At 45.2% G+C, this 20,385-nt stretch overlaps 1 protein-coding gene across 2 annotated transcripts in view; it reads right to left on the bottom strand.

The window, feature by feature from the left end:
* RABL6 (RAB, member RAS oncogene family like 6) overlaps positions 1 to 18,659 on the bottom strand; it is a 383,686-nt gene extending 365,027 nt beyond the window's left edge. For both annotated transcript variants that reach the window (XM_069241431.1, XM_069241432.1), the window contains exon 1: positions 17,887 to 18,659. In XM_069241431.1, coding sequence (XP_069097532.1) covers positions 17,887 to 18,016 — 130 coding nt within the window. In that variant the 5' untranslated portion in view covers positions 18,017 to 18,659. The remainder of the gene's footprint in view (positions 1 to 17,886) is intronic.
* Positions 18,660 to 20,385: the final 1,726 nt, after the last annotated feature.

The raw sequence follows: 20,385 nt of genomic DNA, 5'->3' as shown, positions 1-20,385 counted from the left end.
AAGAACTCTGAGAAGAGTGAACTGGTCCTGGGTCCCCTCTTGGGTGAGCCCTTTGACAACTCTCGGGAATGGACTGAAAGTTCCCAGGGCCAAATGGAAAAATATGTAACCAGGCTTCACATGAAGCACATCACCTCCAAGTCCTCATCTCAGCATAGTGCTTGTGCTGTCAACATGTCCGTGCAGTGGAGATCCTCTAGTTGCTTGTGACACCATCCATCTTGCCTTAACTAAATCCACATCAGATAGCAGGAAATCAGCTGACTCATCATAAAAACTGACCTGCATTTCCACAAGGTTTGCCATTAGCCTGATCTCTCTCATCAAGGGCTGCTAAGTCCAATTCCACAGGAAAGAACACGTAATACTCTTAAAACTATGAAGTGCACTTAATAATAGCCCATTAATCAACCAGGCCCACTCATGCCAAGTGTTGATAGCTACCAGAGGCCCCGCTGACAGTGAATGAGCTTCTCTGTCACTTCACAACTAAAGAGGAGGGGAGTGAGAGAAACTGGTTGCAGTCCAGCACACCCTCCCGCGACATATACTAAATCAATAAAGTGCGTAGTTCTGCTAGGCCGCTTGATCCTGTGTGAATCAGTGGTCACTGTTAGATTAATGGATCATCCCTTTTAGGATGTAAAAGCAATCCACCACCAAGGTGGCCTACTTCATCATCAGGCTGTGCTCCTCATTGGGTGGGGCTGCAATATCCAGCAGGCCCAGAATGTCTCTTTAGGAGAGATCTTTTGTGATTTTTATGCCTGGTGTTATCCATGGCATAAGATGGTGTCCTTTTATGGTGGCAAACTAGGAGAGAAAGTGATCAAAAATTGGCCTTGTACAACCTTATCAAAGGAGATTTAGGGGGTCATTCTGACCCTGGTGGTCGGCGGTGAAGCGGCGGTAAGACCGCCAACAGGCTGGCGGTCTTTTTTCATGTATTCTGACCATGGCGGTTACCGCCATGGTCAGCCGCCGATTCACCGTTCCGACCGCCACGGCGGTAACGACCGCCGGCAGTATTCCAAGCCGCCTGACCACGGCTTACCGCCATGGATTTCATGCGGTTGGGGACCGCCATTCAATCCATGGCGGTAAGCACTATCAGTGCCAGGGAATCCCTTCCCTGGCACTGATAGGGGTCTCCCCCACCCCCACCCGACTCCCTCCCCTACCCCCCCCACCACCCCCAAAAGGTTGCAGGACCCCCGTCCCCCACCCCGATCCCCAACATATACACACACATACACACATACAGGCACGCATTCATGCACATACACACACACACCCGCATTCATGCACATACACACACCCCCCCGCATTCATGCACGCATTCATGCACATACACAAACACCCCTGCATTCATGCACGCATTCACACGCCCCCTCAATATACACACACGCACACCCCCATGCACGCACACAACTCACAACACCCCCCCACCCCCCTTCCCTAGCGGACGATCACCTTACCTGTTCCGGGTGATCCTCCGGGATGGAACGGGCAGCTCCGCCGACACCGCGACGCCAACAGAACACCGCCACAGCGAATCACAGGTCGTGATTCGCTGGGCGGTGTTCTGTTGGCGTGGCGGTGGAGCTACCTCCACTTCCCCGCCTGCCGCCAGTATGGCTGTTGGCGACTCATCGTCCGGAAACGGGCGGAGCGCTGCCAACAGTCAGAATGGCCCATGCGGAAGACCGCCAGCACTGGCGGTATTCCGTACGGCGGTCCCTCAGCGGTCTATTGAAAAGACCGCCGAGGTCGGAATGACCCCCTTATTCTCAGGGATTGTTCATGCCAGGTTTAAAATAAATATCACTGAACTTGTTGAGCGTGGTGATGAGCTCAGGTTTCTAAAATAGGTTCCCTTTCTTACTTGCCCTGCTAGCCCTGAAAGGGGCTGTGGCAATTCATCAGAACCTAAAGTGGAAACCCTAATTTACTTCCTTGGTTAAATTTGTTGTTATGCCCAAATTTGTATAACAGGTGTTTCCAACCAGTCAATTGTGAGCTACCAGTAGCTCCCATGTCCCTTCAGAGTTGCTCACAGACGGGAGTTCATTTTTAAATAAAGCACAGGGTCACATTTTTCCTTATAAAATTAAGCGAAGGCTGTGTTTATTTTGCATTATTATCACCAGGCTGCAGATAGCAGGGCATGATAAGGAGCAGTGCTGGAGTCAGGTGTATGACCCAGGACACAGAGGTGAAGAATTGAACCATTAAGGTATTTAACTCTTAAATAAAAGTCCTTGTCAACTCAGTATTGGAAGTGAGAACAAAATGTTCTTCCTCAATACTTTTAAATCAGAGAAAATGAAAAGTTACCTTATAATTAAGTACATTTTTCATTTTAATTTTCTCAAATTATTTTTCAAAGTGTTGCATTTACAAACTGCAGGCCGCTTGCTCCGAGTGGCCAGTAGAACACTGTGCAATAATTATAACAAAAAATAGAATCATTTTTAACTGGGAGAAATGTAAAGTGTAGAAAAATGTTCCACATTATGAAGGTTTTTGCTCTTTAAATTTCCCCATTTAAAAGCATGCATGTATGTTTGTGCTAAACTTGTAACGGTGCCACATATGACGAAAGGTATGCCTTGTGCCACAAGTACATATGACACTGGCTCTCAGTTACCCATTAACGCATGTTCATACATCCCCAAATACCATGCACTCACCGACACACTTGGCATCCCTGTCATTGTGCCCTTAGTCAAAGGTTTTTTTTTTTCAAACCATAGTATCTGGCTCTATGAACATTAGGCTTAAAGTCAAGGAAGACTGGCGTGGGCGTGTTTGGTAATAATGTGAAAGTTGTTTGCCTTTTGGGAGCTCTTGATGATTTTCACTGATCAGAAGTAGCTCTTGCTAAAGAAAAGTTTGGAGACCTCTGGTGCATAAATAACACATCTATAACAGATAATATAAGGTTTTAAATAAGGGTTCAGCTTGCCAGTGTGAATGTAAAAAATTTAAAGACATACACAACATAAAGAGCAACATGCATCAGCATGTAATCAAGGTAACGAACGAGCTTCATTGCGTTGTTGCGTAATTATAAAAACAATAGCACACTAAGCTTGGGATCACAGCGCACTTCTAAGGTGACAATCTTTCAGAACATTGCTTATTGTGCTTGTACCAATAGTCAAAGATGTGGGTCCCAGTGAGTACCTTGGAGCCGCTTCTTGTCAGGCAATGAGTAAAGAAGAATTAGTCATGCTTATAACACAGTGCATTCATAAGAGAAACTCTTAAGGCGGAAGGAAATGTCCCTGATACTACTAAAGTGCCCAGCCTACTCCCGCTGTTTGAAGATAAGGGCTAAGTCGTCCAACCTATTTCAGAGATCAATTGACAGTGTGGGGTGTCCAGATGGAGCTCCTATCTGTGACCAAAAAGCCTGTGGGAATGACAACGTGGCGTGTGACCCGGGGTCAGACGGGGGGGGGGGTTGGACATTGTGTGAGTAACATATGCCATTCTTGGGGGTGCCATCTTGAAATGGATTGAACCAGAATGTTAATGGGTCTGTTTCCATCAGTTTAGATGCAGGATTTCTGAACGGTTATAAAACCAGACATTTATAGAGCACTTAAGCTAACAAAACATATTCAGGGGTGTAGAATTTAATAAAATATCTACTTGTCCACGGGACAGGTGGCTTCAATCAATCTACTTGCCCTGTGGAGAAAAAAAAAACCACTTGTCCCTTTGGTACCATATAGTGAGGCAACAAATTATGGCAGCATTTTCATTACATAAGAGCTCCAATTATAGCCTCTCTGATTATGCCAGGGATTATACTATAGTAGGGTTTTAATACCCTTACATTGCCACCTTTCCTCAGATCTACATACTGGGGCTGTAGGTAGCGGTAACCCATAGTTCCAATGCTGGAATGCCCTTTTGAACCTGTGCAAAACCTACTAACCTCCATGTTTTAGAAGATTTCTCCAGCTCTTCTCTAATCTTTTCCCATACTGAGAAAGGTTGGAAATGTACTCTCAACAAGCGCATTTCTGAAATTTCTTCCAAAGTTGAGAAAAAAGGGATTGGATGGAAACTGAACTTGCAAACACTCAGAGTTTTGCATAAGCAAATCGACACAAGCATATTTGCTGCTGCTAAAGAACAAGTTACTTACCTTCGGTAACGCATTATCTGGTAGAGACTATCTAGCTGCAGATTCCTTACCTTTGAATTCCCTGGCGTCAGCTTCGAATCTGGTATCTTTTTGCTGAGCAATACCCTACGTGCGCCGTCAGGTGGCGTCGTTCAGCTCTGAGTGGCTTTGTCAGCGTTGTTGGAGCAGTCTGTGACATCACTGTCACCTTCATCTGATAGAGACTTCTCGCTGCAGATTCCTTACCTTTGAATAGATACCCAAGCCATAACCTCCTGGCGGCTGGCTATGGATAGTACTTCTTGCACTAAAAAGCCCTGTAGCACTGAATGGTCAAAGTGCCCATCTCTTAGTACCAGACTGTCCAGGGATTAATGTTTTGCAAATGTGCACAAAGAAGTTCAAGTTGTTGCCTGACAGATCTCCAGGACTGGTACGCCTCGGCTGGAACAGTGGTAGTGCTTTGCCCCTGGTAGAATGAGCCCTCAGGAGGCTGCTTCCTGGCCAACGCATTGCATATCTTGATGAAGAGAACAACCCACCGCAAAATGGTTTGTTTCTGCACTGCCCCATCCTTCCTTCCTCCCACGTACCCCACAAAGAGTTGGTCACCCACCCGGAACTCTTTTGTACGGTCTAGGTAGAACAACAATGCTCATTTTGGGTCCAGTCGATGGAGTCACTCCTCTTCCTTAAAGGGATGCGGAGGAGCAAAGAAGGTGGGCAGGGTGATGTTCTGACCCAGATGGAATGGAGTCACCACCTTGGGGAGGAAAGAGGCACGAGTTCCGAGAACTACTTTGTCTGGATGGATAGTGAGATACGGTGGCTTTGATAACAGGACTTGCATCTTACTCACCCTCCTAGCAGATGTTGTTGCCAATAGGGAGGCTGTCTCGATGGTGAGCAGCCAGAGGGGTCAGTTATACAAAGGCTCAAAAGGAGCACACATAAGAAATGTGAGGACAAGATTTAAGTCCCATTGAGGCATAATAAAGGGCGTAGGGGTAAACACGTATAAAAGCCCTTTGAGGAATCTATGTACAATGGGAGATTTGAACAGAGAAAGCTAATGCCGATAAGGCACAATGATAGCCCTTGACAGTCCCCAATGCAGAACCCTGCTGGGCTAGAGAAAGAATGAAGAGAAGAATATCAGAAAGAGGGTCAATAGACCTTTCTGTACAAAAATATAAAAAGCGTTTCCAACGGCAGGCGTACACCATTTTAGTGGAGGGAAGCCTTTCTGCCAAAATAACATTACAGACGTCGGGAGGAAGGTCAAAAGACATCAACTGCCGCCCCTCAATCTCCATGCATAAAGGCACAGAGTTGACAGGTTCGGGCCAAGAACCCTCCCCTGCTGCTGCGACAAAAGATCCTCTTGAAGGTTGCAGCCTGATCAGAGGATTGATGCCCATTTTGAGTAGCTTGGGATACCAGACTCTCTGTGCCCAATCCAGAGCCACTAGGATTACTTGGGCCCAGTGGTTCTTGATCTTCTTGAAAACTCTGGGCAGAGTGGTATGGACGGAAAAGTGTACAGGAGGCCTGAACTCCACAAAACTCGACAAAAACTGATGCCGAGCGATTGCCGCCTTGGAAACTCCAACGGGCAATACTGCTGACATTGCGCGTTCCCTGCAGAGGCGAACACATCTAACCAAGGCTCTCCCCACTGCTGAATGAGTCCTTGCGTCACCTCCGGATGGAGATACCACTCGTGATCGGCTAGGCATCGATGGCTGAGTTCGGCCGCCCTGGTGTTCAGAGAACCTGCCAGGGGTTGAACCACCAGGGTTACGCACTGCTGTTCCAGCCTTGTCCAAAAACCCAGAACCTCTTGACAAAGGGTCTATGACCCCACACCGCCCTGTTTGTTACAGTAAAACACACTTGTTGTTTTTGCATTTGTCGCCCTAAGTGGGAAGGGTATGCCCAGACGTGGGTCCCGTGCTTCCCATGCCACTGGATTCAAGCTAGCCTGGCTGATGAGGGGTGAAATGCCGAAACCGGTCCCAGGATGCTTGTTTCCAGTCCAGGGAAGACGTGGCCTAGCAGTTCGGGCTGGACTGTTCCCAGGGGGAACAGGGTCAAGACTGATTTGCATATGGCTGGGTCCAAACTGGAATGGCATGGGCAGCAAAAAAACGATGGATTAAACCCAGATCTGTGACTGGGGGTGAATGTTTGACAATGTTCAGCATTCCGTCCATCACTTGTTGTTTTTGCATTTGTTGTCTGTGAACACCTGCACTACCTTCCCTTTGACAACAGGAAGAAATGCTTTTAATGCTAGCCAGATCGCCCAAAGCTCCAATAAGTTGATATGGAGCCCGGATTCCGCTAGAGACCAGAGGCCCCTGATCTCCGCCTCTCCCAGGTGGCCGCCCCATCCCAGAAGACGCATCTGCCACTACTGTGAGATCTGGAAGGGGAGGAGTCTGCCTCTGACCCAATCGCAGTTCACTAACCACCACTGCAGGTCTTTTGCAGTTCCCTCCGAGATCTGAACCATGTCCGTAAGATATCGCTGATGCTGCGCCCACTGGAACTTGGGGCCGAAACTGCACTGTGTCCAGAATAGCTCAGAAGAAAGGGAGCTTCTGAGACGGAGTCAGGTGTGACTTTGAAACACTTATAGTGAACCCCAGCAAATGCAGGAGGTTTGCCATCGTCTGAAGGTGGTTGACAAGAGCCTGGGCGTAGGAGCCTTCAACAGCCAGTCACCGAGGTAGGGGAAGACTGAAATCCCTAACCTGCACAGTTGAGCTGCTGCCACCGCCATCACCTTCGTGAACACATGAGGGGCACTGGCGAGACTGAAAGGGAGCACAGTAAACTGGAAGTGCTTATGGCCGACCTTGAACCACAAGTATTGTCTGTGGGCGAGCAGGATTGGGATGTGAAAATACGCATCCTGCAAGTCCAACACTACCGTCCAGTCTCCTTGGTCTAGGGCAGACAAGACCTGAGCTAGAGTGAGCATCTTGAATTTCTCCTTTTTGAGGAAGAGATTGACTTCCCTTAAATCCAAGTTAGGGCGAAGACCCTTGTTTTTTTCGGAATCAGAAAGTAGCAGGAATAACAACCGCTGCCTACTTCTGACACCAGGACCATTTCTATGGCTTCCTCAGCCAAGACAGGAGCAACTTCCACGCAGAGCAAGATTAAATGATCCTCCATCAGCCATTCTTTCAATGGAGGAATAGAGGGACGGAAAGACTATAAAGGGAGGGAACAGACCTTCTGTATGATCTGCAAGACCCATTATATGATGTTATGGACCGCCAGTGAGGGAGATGAAATTGAATCCTCCCTCTAACTGGACAGGTATGGTCTTGGAGAACCATACGAGGAGGGCTTGGGTGTTGCAGAAGAGGGGTACTGGGTGGTGGCCGATGTCTGGCTAGACCCTCTGGGTCTGAAGGTACCACGACCTCGTCCTTGCACTGGATGCTGTGAAGCCAGAGGAAGGTGGCTAATCTGTAGTTGCTGTGGTACCCCACCCCTTCCGAAGCCTTGAAAGGGGCGATAGGAAGACTGCTGGTGAAAGGGCGCTGAGAGGCCCAAGGATCTGGCCGTAGCTCGAGACTCCTTGAACCGCTCAAGCGCAGAGTCTGCCTTCTCACCAAAAAGGCGTGAGCCATCGAAAGGCATGTCCATCAAATTCACCTGGGCATCCCAAAAAAGCCAGTGGTAAGCAGCTAGGCACGGCATCGAAGACCCACTGTCGGAGAAATCGCCCTGCCCAGCGAGTCATTGTGCCCAAGCCACACCAGATGGTAAACTTGGCTGTATCTCTCCCATCCTGGACAGCTTGGTTGAGAGTGTCCTGTACGCCCTCGGGGACCTGGGGCACCACTTGTGCCACCGTATCCCATAAAGTATGGGAAAAACATCCCAACAGGCAAGAGGTGTTTAACAACCTCAATGCCAGGCTGGAGGAAGAAAACATCTTCTTCCCAAGTTGGTCGAGCCTCTGGGATTTCCTATCCGGGAGAGCGGAAGGGAAGGCACCATGGGAAGTGGAGGCTTGGACCACCAGGCTCTCCGGGGTGGGGTGTTGGGTGAGGAAACTAGGGTTGTTTGGAGCTGGTCGATGGCGGTAGCAGATTGTCCCATTCACAGGACCCCCTGTGCTGGGTTTGGACCACGTCCCCAGAAGGATATCTGTAATGGCTGCCTAGAAGGGTAACATTGGCTCCGATGAGGCAACCCCCGGCTGAAGCACCTCTGTCAGGATGTTAGTCCTGACTGGCACTGTAGGCAAATCTAGGTCCAAGACCTCAGCTGCCCTACGCACCACAATAGCTTACGTTGCTCCCTCCTCCGTAGTCACAGTAGGAGGTGAGAGCATACCAGCATCTGGAGAAGTATCCAGTCCACTGGCTTCCCCTAGAATCAGAGGTCTCCAAACTTTTTAATGCCGCGCCCCCCCAGTTGAAAAATAAAACTCATTGGGCCCCACCTCAGAATTTCTCACAATTATTTTATAAACATGGCGATGTTTAAATATGTTTAAACCTATTGAAACATTGCAGTTAAGTACTGTTACCTTTTTAAAACTGCAATAACATGCTTCTGCTTAAAACAAAGGCCTGTTTTCTGTATAATATTTATTTTGGCCAGAGTCTGTGGCCCCCCCTGCGATCACTTCAGGCCCCCCAGTTTGAAGACCTCTTTCCTAGATCCTTATACCAGTCCTGTTGCTTCAAACCGTACTCTAACGGTTCCTCAGACCCCTCCCACTCCTCACCTGTGCCTAGCTGTTCATAGTAAGCCTCAGGTACTGATCTGGGTCTATTCGGTGCCATTGAAGTCATAATCGACGTTGTGGGACATTGTTTCGGCTCCGGATCATTAGGAATGAGGAATGCAGCTTCCACCACCAGTGGGCGCCGGGTGTGGAGGGTCGTCCACAAATGGCCCGGCGCCGGAGGCGGCCGACTGTGAGAAACCGGCGCCAGTCTGGATACAGTATCGGACCAAAGGGACCCCAATGGCACCCAGGTCCTAGCCGCCGGTGTCAAACCAGATGGGTCCCCTGCCGACATCCGTGGAGTCCGAAGACCATGTCGCACAGGCTCTCATTATTCTAATGAGATTACTGGATTTGAGTGGCAGAATCGTCTGCGGTGTGGGGGACTGAGTCTAACCCACTACAGGTGACACAGCTGCCTAATCCGGGTTTTGCTCTGGCTAACTAACAGTGGCTTATCTCTACCCAAGAGCAAGGATAATTGGGCAGCCGAGAGCATGGCACATTTGACTCCTCAGAGAAATCGCAGTCACTCAGATCACATCCGTTTCTCTCAGTTACATTAGTCTCACATATGCAAGGACAGTCGGAGGCAGTGTATGTTTCAATAAGGTTTTAATGAAGCAACTGCATCTTAGATAATAAAGCATGTTGACAAGGAGAGTGAGGCATGAAAATAAAGATATGATATTGTCACTGGAGTTACTACTATAATTCCTACCTAGGCTATATTAGCATGTTAAGCTCTATTTCTGCCATTCAGGCTCCCCTGGGAAGACATAATCCGCAAGAGGCATAAGCAGCTGTAGCGAAGCGTTCAGCAATCAGCATACAGTTGTGGTCATCTTGCTGGAATCTCCCTCTAACGTGTATGGCACAGAGAAGTGTGTTTATAAAAAAACAGCTGCTGTTCTGAGAAAATGTCCCTACGTAAGGATGTGTATGTTTCTATGAATACCAGAGACAAAGCGCTACCACGTTTACCAACAACCTTGAGAAAAGCACAGAGTGAATGAAATGTCTTGTTTAGGAACGCAGTGCTGGCCTAGGCAAAAACAGCTAGTTAGAGAGAAATAAAACAAGACTGCAAATGTGTCTATTGCTAAAATAATAAACAAAGCTGAATAAAATATATCTAGGTTAAAGTGCACAGCGGCAGGCCTAGTGTGCTAAAATAACACGCATGGAGCTATAACTAAATGGCTACACAACACCCTCCCCTTGCTGGTGGTTCAAAGCATAATTGTCACTAAAATTCAACCTAAGTTATATTATTATATATATATATATATATATATATATATATATATATATATATATATATATATATATATATATATATATATGTCATTAAAAGCAAGTGAAAAGACACTTGAGCCTATATAAAAGGACAATTTAAAAATATTAACTTGTGGAGTAAAAAAGGCAGAATTTCAAAAGTCAGAATCATTTTGGAAGTTGCCAATCGAATCCGGGATAATTGAAGACAGGAAATCTTCCACTTCGGCAGGTAGTAAAGCCTGAGTGTCAGCCAAGGCAGAAGCATTCCGTGGTGTGCCCAATAATGAGTTCAGAGCTGCATCCTCTATGAAGGGCAACTCATAAGCAGCTTCCCGTAGCAAACACACCCTCAACGCGCATGCCTGGAAATGAGCCCTAAGCGAGATCATCAACAGATTCCAATGAAAGCAAGCGCTGCGTAGAGAGACAAACTTTCAGTGCATGTTCGAACGAGCACCAGAGGCTCCGAAACATGGGCTGCACACAATGCAAAACCTGTCTGAATGACAGAGACCAGTCACACTCCAATCGCTCCAGGAGTGTTGCGCTGAAGTACTGCATCATGCGTTCATGACACAGCTGCGCTGGTGGGAGCGCTTTCATTCCTCTTTGTTGCGGCGGCACAGCCATTGTGCAGAAAAAGTAGCAATAGCAAAATGCCACGTATTATAGCCAAAGTTATCGGAAATCCCCTGAAATATTGGAGAATATTGAGTGGATGGCTGATGGTATTAAACTGAATATAGAAGAGAAGGTGTGAACGAAACCAGAACCAACAGCCTTAAAGGAATGTGTGATTCCAGTAGTACTGGACGCATTAAATATTCCTCCCACGAGCTCACCAAAGTGTCTCGGAAAGTTAGTACTTAAAAGGGAGGGTATCTCTGCAGATGACCTTGCCACCTGAAGTGCGTAGGTCTCATGTGCAGATATGAGCGCCACATGTTTTTTAAACAATAAAGCCTTGAGTCTGCTCAACTTGTTAAAATTCAAATTAGAAGTAGCAATGTGGGGCCAAATCTCAGCTACTTCCCTCTGACTAGTAGAAGGAAAAAGTACATTCCCGCAGCACGTAACAATCTTAGAGACCGAAACAACAAACTATTCCGGCCTGCATCCCACAACAGTTTTCACTATTGAGACCATAGCTGCCATTTGAAAGCACCTGGAACGCAGGTCTAATCAAGGGGACTGGAACTCCCTTCAGATAACAAGCAAAGTTAGCTGCCGAAGCATTACATGCCCTGTGCAAGGACAGCTTTTTACAAACCACTGAATGGCTGACAGACCTCTTTCATGCCACTGAGACATTTATACCAGAAGGGCAGCTCCCACACCTCATGAATGTCACTATCTCCCAGCCTTTCATATCCGCCTACTGGAATGTGTTTTAAGCAGGACGTGTATTTGAGTGTTGAAATAGGCAGATAATGACCCTGTGTATTAACCATTCAGCAGATGGTATTTCAGCCACAGTAAAAGGGAACTTTTCTAACTTTTCAATATTTAACATGACATAAGTTGCTTCTTTCATAGCAATTAGTTGTTGTTGTCGCGATAAATTAAATGTGGAAAATATGTCCCTTGCGGTAACATGTTGCCAGGGAACGCGACCTGCCGTCAGTATTTGAAGTGTCCAACCCAACTGCATAATGGACCTTAATTGACTCTGTCCATTGTGTAGTGAAGACATATCATTTAGTATTATGAATATTGCAGAAGAAACAATGTTGTTTATGGTGTATATCCGGTCAGACAGGGTATTAATCCCATTACCTATAACAGCTAATGCCTTCTGTAAGTTTTCCTAGTCTATTTGCCTTAACCAGGCTGCAGCTTCTTGTTGGGAAAGCTTCCAAATTGCATTATATACTGCATATAAGGGCTTCCTGCAACATTTGCAACATTTTCTGGGGCCTAACAGGAAATCCTATAAATCAGTGTTATTAGACAGGAGACTGAGGTGTTCTTTAACAGTATCTAGTAAGGAACTCTTCAACCATTGCTGGCATAGTTCCCCTACACTGTATGTTGTTACTATACCCGCATGATCAGATGACACATAGCGAGGGTCCGGCCTACTTGTTCCAAAACCCCTGGTGGAGTTTATAAAATGTTTATGACACCCATTGGTATCTATTGGCCACAATAACCACCCACCAGGATGTGACAGTGAAGCGTTAAACGTGCCATTATGGACCCATTCATCGAGCTGATCTTGGATTGCATTTCTATACTTTTGGCATTTGTAAAATTTTGCAGGGGCAGGAATGCTGGGCATATTCAATTCCTTAATCTTTGCTAAGCGTAAACAACTTTTTTGTTGTACAGTTTCATTTAAAAATATCATTTGAACAGGTATCAGGCATGCTCTAAACAAACTTCCTTCCACCTTATTAGCCAATTTTGTGTTCCCCACACACTTATCAAGTCAATCGACTTTAACCAATATTCATAGCCTTCTATAGCTAACCGGGAAACAATGGAATGCGAATAAATGAATTTTGTATCTGTCAATAATGTGTACATTTTCCATTGATGGCAATTTAAAATAATATGACTCAGCATTTTTAACATTGTGTCCAGAAAAATATGCAAACTTTTTAGAATACGTTTTAGAACTTCCTTGTGGTGGAGTTGGACAATGTTCCCATTGTGTGTAATTAAAAATAATCTCTGGGGTACTTGCTCTGTGAATGAAATGGTGCCCATAATAATTATAGCAAAACATATCATCATAATTCTCTTTAGATTGATAAATATCTTCACTCTCAATTACGGTAAAATACTGCAATTCAGTCATCATGCAATCAACTGTTTTCAGATCCCAGTCATCAGAATAAACTCCGGTATTATTACATTGTTCATTGAAAGTTTAAACACATATGGTATTTGAATGAACTCTGTCAGCCCGCTCAAAAACGAGGCGCATGGCTTAGTAAAATTTATTTCTTTGAGCTGGGATTGCTCCGGCTCCCGGAAATTGGGGGGGGGGGGGGGGGGGGGTGTGGGGGGGTGTCGGTGGTGTGGGGGTGGAAGACGAGAAGTCGGCTCTGACAACGGCTCTGCGGAACTGTGCACGGAACGTCAACATTTCCGAAATGTCTCACCAGTCGACTGGCGTGGCAAAGTCGAAGACCACTTGCACTTCTTCTTGTGCCTCTTCCCCGAGTGCCCCGAGGACCTCGAATTGGACTAAGAGGACTTGGGGCTCCTGGAGTGGTCCCGCGACCTCCTCCTTGACCGTGACCGTGACCTCCGAGGAGTCTCGCCAACCGAAGTCGACTGCCGGGCCACCATGAGTTTTAGGGACTGCTCCCTCAAAGCTTTGGGAGCCATGGCCCGGCAGTCGTAGCACGACTGAGTCGTGGTAACTGTTGAGGCACCAGAGACGAACCTGATGGGAGTCCGTCACTGACATGGTGCAATGACAGGTGCCACACAGCTTGAACCCCGTCTTACTAGATGACATATTCCTCACACAGACGACAAAAATCCTTGACAAAATGTCTAAAAAAGGCAAAGGGTAGCTCGACCTGCGCTTAAACGCAGCTAGAAGTCTCTATCAGATAGGCAGTTCACAAATATGATTTCCTGGCCTGCTTCTATAACTTCTTGTGAATTCATGAAAGCTGTAAATCTACATTAATGCAAAGATGAATTGGGCCCTTAATTAGGTCAGGGTGTTAACCAAGACCATTCTGCTTTTATTAAAACTCTATCTCTTTCCCTCTATTTATCTCATGATTGGATTCACTGTGAGGTATGGCATTCTTTTCTTTCACAAGAAGCATATCTGCACACAAAGTAGTTTTAGTGCCATAAACGTTGTGGCATTATGAGCTTTTTTTTTTAAAGAACAAAAACGTATTCATTTTGGCCAACGTTTGTTGTAATGGTCAGGGCCCAGCAGCTCCCACACTATAAAGATGTAGAAAAACCATGTCAAAACAACATGCACATTGACAAAACCAAAAGGCTGACCACGAATGGCAGACCTTTCGGCTTGCAAATGCTTGTTTATTTTCATGTTTCCCATGATCCTGTTGAAACTTGTTAGCCTGATTTTCCATTAAGAGTATTTTTATAAATACTAGCATGCATCAACACATTTCACTAAGTGATGCTTCAAAGAAATGGCACCTAACCTTTCACAGTATTTTAGCGAAATGCATTTTTTCTTAGCTGCATTTTTCGTGAACAATTTATTTCGAAAGCAAAGAATCATCACTATTGCTTTCAATATATTATAAATCTGTACATCCAATCACAGAGCATTATGGGAGCACGTAGCCTTATATTGTTAAACTTTTCAAACATGCATATACATATTTATACGAAAACCACTGTTGGTATTGCAGTCCGAGCCTAGATTAGTTTCTTAGATTTCTCACACTAGTAATGAAGACTTTCCATTAATCAACCATAAAAAAATACAAGTTCAAACAGCATTAACATAACACAAATAGTACCTTGACCGCAGACAATGCCCTTCTCTGATCCATAATGTACTCTAAACTGGCAGCCTGTACTGTAGAGTTGGGCCTACTTCTCCAAAGGACACTATAAACATGAAAACTTGTTGTCCTTGATCCCAAACAATACTTCCGGGTGTCAGGATATAGGAATTCGACATCCCTGCTTATTTTTGGTTCTATTGAAATAGGCGTGACACGAAGTTATAATGAGGAGTGAAGGCCGACGCCCAGCATAGTGAGCGCTAGCAAATGGAATAAACTTGCCATGTTGATTAAAAACAGAACGTCTTTTGAAAACTGCCTAGTTAAATAGACCTTAATTAGCATCCTAATGGAAGAGACATGGATTGAATTAATAATTAGGTGTGAAAAGCGGAATCCCAACATATGGGGTGTTGTCAATTACAACATGCTCATGTTGATTCATTAAAAAGAAAAACATGATTTCTGGACTATTTGGAATTAAAACTAGCGAGGGTGAACTTCTCATATTAAATAGTCTCATGGGTGTCTAGAAAATCTAAAACAAGTGTAGTTTATGTAAAAATTGAACTTGAACTCCGTGGGAACCAAGTGCATAGATAGAGAACAGGAAGTCCTCACCAACTGGAAGGGATATAGTCTCTGTTAACAGCAATTGGTACACTTGATGAATATGAATATGTAGTTTACTCCTTTCCATGGCTTTCAATCGAGTTCCCTTTCATTCGTACAGGGAGTGCAGAATTATTAGGCAAATGAGTATTTTGACCACATCATCCTCTTTATGCATGTTGTCTTACTCCAAGCTGTATAGGCTCGAAAGCCTACTACCAATTAAGCATATTAGGTGATGTGCATCTCTGTAATGAGAAGGGGTGTGGTCTAATGACATCAACACCCTATATCAGGTGTGCATAATTATTAGGCAACTTCCTTTCCTTTGGCAAAATGGGTCAAAAGAAGGACTTGACAGGCTCAGAAAAGTCAAAAATAGTGAGATATCTTGCAGAGGGATGCAGCACTCTTAAAATTGCAAAGCTTCTGAAGCGTGATCATCGAACAATCAAGCGTTTCATTCAAAATAGTCAACAGGGTCGCAAGAAGCGTGTGGAAAAACCAAGGCGCAAAATAACTGCCCATGAACTGAGAAAAGTCAAGCGTGCAGCTGCCACGATGCCACTTGCCACCAGTTTGGCCATATTTCAGAGCTGCAACATCACTGGAGTGCCCAAAAGCACAAGGTGTGCAATACTCAGAGACATGGCCAAGGTAAGAAAGGCTGAAAGACGACCACCACTGAACAAGACACACAAGCTGAAACGTCAAGACTGGGCCAAGAAATATCTCAAGACTGATTTTTCTAAGGTTTTATGGACTGATGAAATGAGAGTGAGTCTTGATGGGCCAGATGGATGGGCCCGTGGCTGGATTGGTAAAGGGCAGAGAGCTCCAGTCCGACTCAGACGCCAGCAAGGTGGAGGTGGAGTACTGGTTTGGGCTGGTATCATCAAAGATGAGCTTGTGGGGCCTTTTCGGGTTGAGGATGGAGTCAAGCTCAACTCCCAGTCCTACTGCCAGTTCCTGGAAGACACCTTCTTCAAGCAGTGGTACAGGAAGAAGTCTGCATCCTTCAAGAAAAACATGATTTTCATGCAGGACAATGCTCCATCACACGCGTCCAAGTACTCCACAGCGTGGCTGGCAAGAAAGGGTATAAAAGAAGGAAATCTAATGACATGGCCTCCTTGTTCACCTGATCTGAACCCCATTGAGAACCTGTGGTCCATCATCAAATGTGAGATTTACAAGGAGGGAAAACAGTACACCTCTCTGAACAGTGTCTGGGAGGCTGTGGTTGCTGCTGCACGCAATGTTGATGGTGAACAGATCAAAACACTGACAGAATCCATGGATGGCAGGCTTTTGAGTGTCCTTGCAAAGAAAGGTGGCTATATTGGTCACTGATTTGTTTTTGTTTTGTTTTTGAATGTCAGAAATGTATATTTGTGAATGTTGAGATGTTATATTGGTTTCACTGGTAATGAAATGGGTATATATTTTTTTTTGTTAAGTTGCCTAATAATTATGCACAGTGATAGTCACCTGCACACACAGATATCCCCCCAACATAGCTAAAACTAAAAACAAACTAAAAACTAATTCCAAAAATATTCAGTTTTGATATTAATGAGTTTTTTGGGTTCATTGAGAACATGGTTGTTGTTCAATAATAAAATTAATCCTCAAAAATACAACTTGCCTAATAATTCTGCACTCCCTGTATATAGCCTAAACAGCCGTCGCTGTTTCCTATTTAATAGTTTTTCCTGGATACTGAATCCACCTATTAGCTTTTCAATGACTACCCATTTCAAGCATTCTGAGTGAATTTTTTTCTAGAAAGTAATTGGTGAGTTTAGTGGCGGTTTTGCTGCATCAGATTGTACGTATGTGCTAATTTATTCTCGATTCACATGTATTTTTGCCATGACCATCTACCGTAGTTTGCACGGGCACGCTATCAAATACACACAATTATTAGTGTTGCAATTGGGGTGGGACCCAAGTTGCCATTTGTGTGGAAGACCAATGTCCTTTGTTGCTTTTGTTAGATGGCAGATCTTGAGATCATCACATGGATAGTGTCCACTGAATCTTGGACGACTCCACAGTCTAGATGATCTCATCTCTGTATGTTGCTGTGGTTTTGTCCGAATTGATTCAACTCTGAAAAGAATGCTTGAAGGTGGTCACCAGCGTACAGGTACCGCTAAAGCGTGACGCCATAAAATATGTTTTCACGGATGCTTCAGAGACCATTTATACATCAAGAAAGTGTGCCATGTTAAAACAATCGCAGGTACATTTATTCAGCAGTTTACAGCTCAAATATATTCTGCATTTAAATACAAAAAAAAAAATATATATCTGTGTGTGAGTACAAGTACAGCTGCGAAAATAGATGCAGGGAATGCTAGGTGCAAATAAGTCTGGGATTTCTATGAGAGATGAGTAAATAGCCGTTTGGAGCTTATGTGACATGTTTCTGAGCAGTAATGTTGTAGGTACTTTATTTTTAAACCATAAGGTTTCAAAAACGTATTTTCTACATATCCAGTGGTTTCTTCAGCATCCATAATAAATATCGAATTTAGCTCTGCTGCTTCGGGAGTATCATATGTACATGAGCAACAGATGCATTTAAAGAAAAGAATGACAAGGGGTGCTAAATGACTACTCACTGTTATACTGGACTCCCTTCGCGAACCGCCTCTGCAGTGCCTGGTTCATGGACTGCAGTCCTGCAGGAATATTTTTGTCCCTCAGAGGAGGCTGGTCGGAACCCACCAACTTCTTCAATACAGAAAACATCTTGGTTGGACTGAGATGGAATTCTAGTTATTAAAACCATGGACAACTGGTGAAGTTAGGCAGCTTTCAGTTTAGAGATCCCCCTCCCATCCAACTTTAATCTTGTGCCAAATACCGGTCAACGAGAGAACCAGTGCATTGATCGAAGGAGGCAGGAGTATTTCGTTTTTCGATTACAACGCCATAAGCCTTTGTTTAGATACAGTAAGTTTCAAGAAACACATTTCAGTGTTATTTTGTCCATGGGTTGATGCTCAATGCAATTGAAGGAGATGTGGGGTTGATGCCTGCATACATTCAATGGAAGATACTTATGCGCGGGCTTCTACCTATCACTCTTCCCGTACCAGAAACAAATGTCGTAAAACGCCAAAAGAAAATTGCGAGAATAAAATTCCTTTCTATTCACATGGATGGTGTGCATTCAATTTCCAATTGTCAGTGACGAGCCCGCATTGACCTCCTGCCCCAGGACACAGGGTGACGACTTGCACAGCATTTCTTCATACAGCTTGTTTCTTGAAGATGACACCAGATGGCCGTCATTACTGCATTACGTGTCGGTTTCCAATCCGCCAAAAGGTAATGCTCCTACAATAAGCGCTTTTTGTCCCGTAATTGTGGCGAAAGGACTGGCGCTTGTGGAACCAAAGAGCCCAAAACCAACCAGATAAGTCCAAACATAGTCTACTAAGTGAATGGAACCGTCGAGATCTTTGATTGGTTGGGAGGAAGACTTGTTCTCGGTTGGCTAAAGCCCTCACAGTGGTTCCTTGCGGTGGAGACTGTATTGTGGCTTGTGATTAGCGAACTAGACATATGATAGACGTTCATTGGCCGTGAGGCCCCGGAAATACACATATATTGAGTTCCCTTTAGAGGAATATCCCAATCGACTGCCCAAGCAACGGCACAAGTCACGTGACTAACACGTTGGCGGAAATTTGTGGCGACCGTGAATGATATCTCCATCTCTTCGTAGGAGAGGCTGAGACTATAAATCTACTTAGGGTTTTGCAGTGATTAGGTTTTTGCCCGTGGACAAGAAGGAGAGGGGGTGTCTCTCTCACCTGAGGGTGCATTAAGAGTAAGAGGGTTGGCTGACAGGGAATGGGCTGCCATTCTAGAATACCAGGTTCTTGTTTCCCGCAACACACGTTTCCACCTTATTCAACATTATATATTACATAGAACTTATCACATTCTGGACAAGATAAACCGATATCATTCTCGTACCGACACTGCTTGCCCTCGGTACACGTTGCCCCCACGCTACTACTCTCCACATGCGTTGAACCTGCCCGCCCCGCCACGATTACTGGTTAGGTGTGAACACATTTGTCGAATTGCACAGGGCGACTCGCAATGCATACATCGGAGGTATGTCTCATAGGCTTGCGTCGCAGAGACGAAAAACACAAAGCCACTACTCGCGTTATTGATCTGGGGCTCCGACATATAAAACGCTTTATTACTTCTAAGCGGAAATCGCCTACTCTGACCTGCGATCACTGTCCAGAAAAGTTCCATGCAGGCCTGGACTCAAGCCGAGGGCACACCTCTCCACGGGGAAGGTACAAAACAAGAGACCTTCATAAATAACTGCTGGGAGGCTATACTGGCCGACTTCCTTACCGTCCTGAGACTGACGCAAGCCTCGCAGATGCAGTGAATTTTCTGGTCACTGGACCGCCATCAGACGTATCAGAAGCTATGCATTGAACACCCTTCCACATTTTACAACTGTTATTGTATATGGCCACTGCTTCTTTCTCTTATACTATATATTTTTAGTTACTGCAATTGTTGGATCACAATCTTGTTTCCTTGTAACTTTATGATACTCGAGGATTCTATGTGGAATGTATATGTTGTCTCATTTGGAAATTTTGGAGAAAAAACGCAATAAACAGATTAATCCAAAAAGTGTAAGAGGGCCGGCATAGTAGGGCGGTATTCATAGAGGGGGAAGCAAGGACCTTGAAGACTAGAGACGGGCGAGTCACTTAATGCAGTGGTTCCCAAGCTGTGCACAGTGGCACCCCTGTGCGCGGTCAGAACTATCCAGGGGCGCTGTGCACTAGCAGAGAGTTCGGGCACCGCTGGATCATAGCAAGTCTCCGAAGGGGAAACATTTTCCACTGGTCAAGATAAGAAATGCTGACATTGTCCTCAGGATGCATTTAACAATACAAAATGTTCACTTTTACATATTTAACCCCTTTGCTGCCAGGCCTTTTCCCCTCCTGTGCCGAGCCTTTTTTTTTTGGCTATTTGGGCAGTTCGCGCTTAGGCCCTCATAACTTTTTCTCCACATTAGCTACCCATGACAAACTTGCGTCCTTTTTTTCCCAACATCCTAGGGATTC

This window comes from Pleurodeles waltl, chromosome 6 (genome assembly GCF_031143425.1).
Source record: "Pleurodeles waltl isolate 20211129_DDA chromosome 6, aPleWal1.hap1.20221129, whole genome shotgun sequence".
NCBI lineage: Eukaryota > Metazoa > Chordata > Amphibia > Caudata > Salamandridae > Pleurodeles > Pleurodeles waltl.
This window is presented reverse-complemented; position numbering and strand designations above follow the sequence as displayed.